Consider the following 8,245-nt stretch of genomic DNA (forward strand, 5'->3'; position numbering starts at 1 on the left):
AGGATTAAGTAATTCAAAATTTTAAAATCAAAATTCAAATTTCAAATCACGGATATTAGGCAACAAAACAAAAATAATCAGGGAAAATGGATTAAAAAGAAATGGAAAAAAAAAAAAGAAGAAGAAAGACAAAAAAGAAGAAGAAGGCTCATAAATGGACCATCTCTTTGGATGGTTGGACCGGTTGGGATATCATCAACACATTGGCATTAGGGATGTAAATGGGACGGAGAATCCCTGTTCCCCGTGGGGACCCGTCCCGATGAGGCAGGGATTCTTCGAAATAACCCCGCGAGGAACGGGGAAAACCCCTCCCTGCCTCGGGCGGGGGCGGGGGCGGCATTCCCCGCCCCGCGGGGATTCCCTCATTTTTAATAATATAATATTATATATATATATATTGAAAATAACTCATACACAAGCTCGATCAGGAGATAGGGAGGATAGAAGCACGAAATTCCTCTTGTTAGTTATTTATTTTTTTAAAATAATTCAATATGAATATAAGATTATAAGGACCAAATATGTGGGTTTCAAAAAAAATATATTTCTAGTATTTATTAATAATGTTTTAGACTTTTACACTTTAAGTAATACTAGTATTACTCCCGTGTGATGTACGAATATTTATATGAAATTTTTTTTATTTTCTATAGAAATTAAGGTAAAATTAAGATTAGATAAAATAAGCTATTTATCAACTTCAAAAATATAATATGTTATAAATATTTTAATATTATTAAAATAATATTGGTAAAATTTCTATGAGAAATTGACAAGTGTCAAATAGGTTTTCTACTTTAATATATATATATATATATATATATATATATATTGATATATAATATTATTAGAATTTTATGTAATAAAAAAAATTGGCGGGGGGCGGGGATTCCCGACCCCGCGGGGGAGTGAGTGGGGATAATTTCTCCCCCGCTGGAATTTGGAGGCGGGGAATCCCGCCCAGTGGGAAGCGGGGATGGGGACGAGGATCCCATTCCCCGCCCCGCCCCACTTACATCCCTAATTGGCATGCATGGATAAGAGGTTCTCTTTTGATGGTGGGATCCGGGGCAAGGGAATTGGTTTTGATGCTAGCTATGCATGAAAGGAAAAGCATGTTTATCATATCAAGCTAGTCTCTCCCTCTCTCTCTTTTCTTCAAGCTCCATCCATGGACGACTCATTAGATCTAGACGGCAAGGACGGCAGCACTGAACCCTCCACTACCTGGATCCATACTCCATCAACCATAAACATCCACATCACAACTTTGGATAGCCTGATCAACGTTAACTTCCTCTTCATGCATAGCTAGCATCAAAACCAATTCCCTTCCCCGGGTCCCACCATCAAAAAAGAACCTCTTACTTATGCATGTCAATGTGTTTATGATTTTTTTTTAATCCATTTCCTCTGACTTTTTTTATTTTGTTGTTCCCAATATCCGAGATTTAAAATTAGGAAAATTATTTTTTAGTTCCTGAAAGTTTCAAAACATCACAGACAGACCCTCTGACATTTGAATTTGCCAGACAGTTCCTCCTTTTTTTGACAGCTTATTTTTCAATTCTGACAGTGTACTTTTCAATTAATGCAGCTTACTCTGTTAGTTTATTCTATTTTACAACATGTACTTCCCGCTTAAAATTATTAGTTTCCGCTTAAAATTTGGTGTTTTTGCTTAACTACATAAGTTTTCACTTAACATATAACATGTTTGCGTTTAAAATTTGACTTTTCCGCTTAAAATTATGGGTTTCCGCTTAAAATTTGGTATTTTCGCTTAAAAACTGAGAGTCAACCCAGTTAATATATGTTACCTTTATGTCAACGTCAATCACCTTTATGTCAGAAAGGTCTGAAAAATAACCTGTCAGAAAAAAGAAGGATCTTTTGGGGTTTTTTTGTGAATACATAAACTTTGGAGGGATATTTTGTTCATTTCCAGTTTAAAATTTGAAATTTGATTTTAAAATTTTGAAGTATTTAATCCTTACCCTTCATCCGATGCACATCTTTTTTTTCATATATTTATATTTTATTATTTATTTATTTATTATTTTTTATAATTATTCAATCAAATTTTATTTGAAACTCAAAAAAAATTTCTCCATAAACCCTATCCATTGAATTTTATTTAAACTCAAATTTAATTTTTATGAAAGTAAAGATAATGATTGAAATTTTATTCAAATTAAAACTCCTTTTTTTTCCTCTATAAACAAAACGTAAATTATATTTTAAATTAATAAGTATTCTTTAAGCATTAACAACTGTTTTGTATAAATCTATTTATTTATTTATTTATTTATATAAATTTGTAAAAAAAAAAAATTGTTGAGATACTTTTAAATTCAAATTATAATCTTTCGTTATATTAAGGCTTTTTTTTCTTTTACTTACCATCCCTTGAAAAAAAATGAAATTGTTTTTTTATTGCCTTTGTATTTTTGAAGAAATACTTCATAGCCTCTTTTTTAATTAATTTTAATCTTTAAAATAATTTTTATGGTTTTAATTTAAATTAAGATACACGATATACAGATATTTTTTAATAATAAAACAAGTGATATCTTCATTACAAGAGTAATTTATGTTTATAATTTTTTTTATTTTTGATAAATATGGATAAAACACAATCCTCATCCATTATTATAAAAAAATTGAACTGCAAATAATAGCTTATTTAAAAATAAAAAAAAATTGAGTTACTACTATCCTATCATAGAGGTGGTAATTTATGTATATTATTAAATGATGCATCTCATAAAAATTTAAAAATTATATATATATACATGAAATTTTCAAAAATATTACAATCCAACTTAAAATATAGAAGTCACCGTAGGGGTAAATAAAATTAAAATGTGCCCTATAAGATATTTCCTAGGAAAAAAAAAAAAGAAAACAAGGTTTGAAATCTCACTTTCGCCCTTGTTTTGCAAAAAAAAAAAAATATTTGGTGCCAAATGAGAAAAAATAAAGCAAAATAAAATAAAAAGGATACTATGGATTTCAGAAACTCGCTAGAACATGACCTGTTAAGTGTTAAGTTACTCTCCTTAATTGTAAAAAAAATTTCAAAAACTTACACCTGGCAAACAGTGATTACATTTCTTTAGACATAAAGAGGATAATTATCAGTATTGCACCAATTTGATATGGATTAAGTCAAGCCTTGGTACTCATATTCAAACACCAAAAATACAACAAGTCTAGACTAACAAGATAGATACTTAAAGTAACATTATGCTTCTGAAATTTTGCAGACAGGATTTCTGCACAACCTACCAGTGTCATTAAACAGCATAAAACCAATAAAAACACTCATTATAATTCCTCAAAGAAATCAATTTTTAGCATCTCAAAACAGAATAGATGGCCAAGTCACACAGATCAGAGACCTTAAATCAATAATATGATGTTCTTTCGGAGCTTGTTTGAGATGTAACAAGACAGGAATGATGAAATTCTAAATTCGACAGTTTTTTCAAGTTGAGAAGTGTAAGAACCAACCGGCCTGGCTGCTTTTCCATACAGAGATTTCCTCACTCTTCCATGGCATCACCTTCTGCTGCTACTTCCACCTTCTCCTTCTCTGTCAGTGGAATGATCTTGGTGGACAGAACCTCTGCAATTGTGATTGTATAATTTGCATCATATATAAATCAGCTTATCACTGAAACATCTTAATAACACAATCACTTTCAGTAGAACAAACACAAATGATTCCTGTAAAGCTACTTACCAGTGTGCCCCTTGACAAATGAGTAGCCTTTTGAACTCACATAGGTCCTTGGATTTGGTAAAAGATGATTCCTCAAATACTCGGTTTTGCCCTTTTTTGTAAACAAACCACAGGCATGAATAAAAAATATAAAGGAGTATTAAGAGGCAAAAAAAACATGGTAAGTCAGTGGTACACATACCTTTGTTATCACACAAACATCAACATTGCTGCCACTGCCTAAATCATTGAATATGCCGGAGCATATTGCCTCAGCCACCAGGTTTATTCCCTCCTCTCTCTGGGAAAATATAAATATATATTTTTCAGTGTCTATCTATTGCTAACACAGTAGCAAAAGCAGTCCTGTAAACCAGAAGCAGTGTTCCTCTAGTAACTGACCACAGTACCCACAAACAAAGTTAATAATGCTTGAAGATCTAGGTAAATGTTGTGTAAATCAATAATGTTCAAATGTTTGTTCTTTGAAATTTAATAAAAATGAGAGGTATTATTTTATAGGGAACGAAATCATATCCTAGTTGCCCAAAGATGCAAACAACAAAACTTGTTCCTCTAGGTAGAATTCTGGAAAAATTCAAATATTGCATTTCTCTTTCACTACACAGCCCATTTAAGAAAATCACAAGAAATCACACAGGTAGTGTTTGAATACCAGGATTTACAGGGATTGGTTGGAATACAGTGGTGGTTGACAGGTTGTTCTTAATTGTTTGGTTCCATGATGTGCAGATGGATGGGATTAGGTCCATTCTAAACCCTTGGATCTTGACAGACAGATGTCATAATGCCTCTATTGAGTTAATTTTCCATCCCTCATCCCTCCAACTAAACAAAATAAACACAAATTCAGGTTTCCAATCACTTGATATACCTGTCTCTATGGTTCTGCAAGCATCCAAACACAACCCCAATTCAAGAGGCAACTTAAATGAAGGATAGAATCAAATTGTTATGTCATTAATGTTATTAGATCCATAATGTTGTAATTAATTGTTGGATTTGCATGGTTCTCCTGCTAGTAACTTGCATGCTTTGGAATACAGTCATGACTCATGAGTCATCTGCATGCCAGACCTCATAGCGGCAAGGGACTAGCCTAAGGCCTATGTTGTTTCTATCAAGAATAATGACACGGGGAATGTAACCATGGCCCTAATATATTTTTTTCACTTGAATGAATTATGATAGTATAAAAGAAAAGGTCAAGCAAAATTGCTCTCAGGCAAACAATGCAAATTCCAACTAGAAAAAGAAATGAGATGACTAATCATATGAATTAACAAAAAATAAATGAAGATCAATCACAAGGTGCAGAGGATTAATTTCAGAAGCATAACAGGTTAAGGACATGACCTATTTTAGAAGAGAGGGGCATCTTAATAGAACTAAATTCCCTACAACTAGCAATTGGTGAGGAATCTTACATCGTCTAAAGTGCTACGAGGCTCAAGTTACTGGACTAAAAACAACAGTCCAGGAAGTTATGCGAAGTAAACTAGTGAACTAATAGACAACTGAGCATCTACATACAGTACACAGCTTAAGTTTGCTCATTAGACATACATAAACTGCTTCCATATATCAGCTGCTTATTTTCATCTATGAGCAGTTACAATGCTATTTTGTTACCACTATTGTAACTATCAAATATGGTAAAAAGGGTGTAGAAAATTGCTCTGCCAAAGAATCTGACTATATTTGAGTAAATTTACCCGTCTTCAAGGCTCACGCCATAGATGCAACATGCATTCTAATAAATAGGTGCAGGTTGCAATTTACTAGACATTCATTGGATTGACAACATTGCCTGAAAAATACGTGACTACTCATGCCAAAAGGTTTAATAACTTCCATACAAACATGGTGATACACCAAGCAAAACTTGGAAAGGTAGATTTGTCATAAGCTAATACTAGCAGCTGGAGAACAGGAAAGAGAAACAAGATAATAAGAAGAACTGATTCAACCAGCATTTACATTCTAACAATTATTTAATAATTTAACTGTCCTAATTGAAAAAAAGACCAAGAACATGGTTTAGCCTCATAGGACTACTTAAGTGTTTTGTTGAGCCCCTTTGTTCATAAGTAATCTACCCTATATGACTTCTTAAAACCAGAAGAACTGGTCCAGAAATGAATTCACTTTACAACACTGGCAGTGGCAAGTATTCAAGCGTTACACACTCAATAGATTTCCTACACATCAAAATAATTCAGGAAGATAAACAAAATGTAAAAAAACAAGAATTTTAAAACAATAAGATCAATATTATGATGCACACAAATAGAACAAATGCTATGAAGTTATTATGCAACACATCAATCAGAAAGTGACAGACTGTGCAGCAGAATGACCCATTAAATTAAATAGTACAGAGTACAGTTTAACATTTTTTTTGGTAGATCAGATCTGATGCTTCAAAGAAATTGGGTTAATCAAGTAAAGGTTCTTCTTGGATGTACATCGCATAACAATAGTTAAAAATCAAATGCAATGAACTTACAGTAAGCCCTTCTCTGTATTTTGACTCAAATACTGCCATCGCGGCTAGAGATCCAGAGCCCATTGTTGCAAATGGAAGTGTATCAGTGGAACCATGAGGATAGACCTGCAGGTTAATTATTCAGCCAAAAACAAAAGAAAATAAAAAACCAGCATGCCATAGAACAACAAATTTCAAAGTGTCAAAAAGTTTTCAACTCACTGTATGAAGATGAGGTCCTGTAACATCAACTCCACCAAGGACCAGTGCAGCACTTACGTAACCTTGATAGCTGGCCAGATAGCAAAGCTTACAAAAATTTTTAAAACGAGAATCTGGCATGATCCCAACCAATATAATTATGAAAACCTAATTCATCTACCTGAAAAGGTGAGACTTCAAAAGGGTAAGGGCAGTAACAACCCTTGATTCTCGTCCTGTTGAATAGCGGTGCAGCTGTAGCTGAGAGCTGACCATATCTGCGGTGAAACTAACCATATATCAACACAATAGAAGTTGCTGAAATGAAAAGTGGAAATTAAATGCCTCTACAAAGTTAAGCAATGAAATCATTTTCCTATGTCAAACCAGACCATCGCCATTCACATCTTGCATAGCCAAAGATCGTACCTGTTACTGCCTCAGTGTCAGCAGCAGTTCCTGCACCACAACAATATATATTTGGTGCCATATAGTGAATCTTCTCACAATTCTTATCAGCAACTATTGGTCCTTCAGTTGCCCTAGTATCGGCTCCAAGAACAACACCATCCTATAAATAATAATAAAAAATGATGAGGCAATGAGGAGCCGGACAGCAACTTTGGTTCAACAGTGAACAATCTGTCTTCTAACCGGAGTCGATCTTTACATTTGAACATATTCTAAATTTAACTAAAATATGATCATGGCATTGCTTTGACACTAAACCTAGAGATTCTAGCAATTTGGGCCTTGGAAGAATAAATTCACTTGTGAATGCATTAACTTAAACTAAAAACCATGCATCAATTGTATAAGAGATGTACTACATTGCTCCCAGAAATTAATCTAAAATCTGAAAAATAAATTTAAAAATAATTTCACCTTATAATTGATGATTTTGAGCTTCCAGAGCCCCAAGAATGCACTCAATGAGTTCTCAAAATTTTACCTGAAAAACCAAACCCACAATGGTAGTTCCAGTCTTCCTGAAGCCTGGGAGAGTGACTCCTTTCTTCACAAGCATTTCATTCCTCCGACACAAATCGAAGCTGAACCCACCCTTCGGCGGGAGATCTGCATCAACTTTTGCCATTCTGCAGTACAAACTAAAAAGTTATGGCAGCCTAAACAACCCATATCTAATTCAACTATCATAATAGCACCCAATTTATCATTTCAAACAAATACAGTAGCTCCAAACAAAATTTCAATCAAGTGGGCATCAGGCCCAATAAAATTATAAACATTCAATGACCAGTAAACGCAACAAAAGCACATATCAAACATTCAAATCACATGGGTTGAGGAAAAATTTTGAATTTAATAAAAAAAAAGCCAAATTCTCTCATAAAAAGAATCATAATCGCACAAAATGCACCAAAAATTGATAAAAAAATCCAGAAAAAAGAAGCTACATACTCATCAAAACACATAGAAATCATTCTAATAATACAAGAGTAGGATCTCAGATGAAGAAACCTACTCGATCAACCCAAAATCATACATCCGATAAAAAACCACGCCACAGAAAAACTAAAAAAACAAAAAAACAAGAACTCAAATGAGATCAAGAACCCTAACCCTAAAAGACACTAAAAGATTCCAAAAATGCGAACAAATCTCACAGAAAGAGAACACCACCAGAATCAAAACAACCACTGAATCGATTGAGAGGTGTAATACTAAAAGGAAACCTCACCGATCTGGAGAAGATTGACGAGAGCTTGGCCAAGGGTTTCGATTCTTCGAAGGAGCAAGAGAGAAGTGAGAGAGCGATAGAAAAAGGGGAGAAAAAAAAAAAC

At 33.6% G+C, this 8,245-nt stretch overlaps 1 protein-coding gene across 1 annotated transcript; it reads right to left on the reverse strand.

Moving 5' to 3' along the window:
* Nucleotides 1-3,312: 3,312 nt before the first annotated feature.
* On the reverse strand, nt 3,313-8,245 carry LOC120277976 (proteasome subunit beta type-7-A-like). Its single transcript, XM_039284852.1, has 9 exons — nt 8,143-8,245; nt 7,393-7,537; nt 6,870-7,011; nt 6,622-6,718; nt 6,462-6,531; nt 6,261-6,365; nt 3,933-4,031; nt 3,752-3,842; nt 3,313-3,634 (listed from the first exon to the last, which is right to left on the reverse strand). Exons 2-9 carry the CDS (start codon nt 7,534-7,536, stop codon nt 3,552-3,554), a joined length of 831 nt encoding a protein of 276 aa, XP_039140786.1. The 5' UTR covers nt 7,537; nt 8,143-8,245; the 3' UTR covers nt 3,313-3,551.

Source organism: Dioscorea cayenensis, chromosome 15 (assembly GCF_009730915.1).
Source record: "Dioscorea cayenensis subsp. rotundata cultivar TDr96_F1 chromosome 15, TDr96_F1_v2_PseudoChromosome.rev07_lg8_w22 25.fasta, whole genome shotgun sequence".
In the NCBI taxonomy this organism is placed as follows: Eukaryota; Viridiplantae; Streptophyta; class Magnoliopsida; order Dioscoreales; family Dioscoreaceae; genus Dioscorea; species Dioscorea cayenensis.

Coding starts and splice junctions, on each gene's coding strand:
- LOC120277976 (XM_039284852.1), bottom strand. CDS start 7,536: ATGGCAAAAGTTGATGCAGATCTCCCGCCGAAGGGTGGGTTCAGCTTC. Junction 6,719..6,869: donor TGACACTGAGGCAGTAACAG/GTACGATCTTTG, acceptor GTTTCACCGCAG/ATATGGTCAGCTCTCAGCTA. Junction 6,532..6,621: donor TTGAAGTCTCACCTTTTCAG/GTAGATGAATTA, acceptor CTATCTGGCCAG/CTATCAAGGTTACGTAAGTG.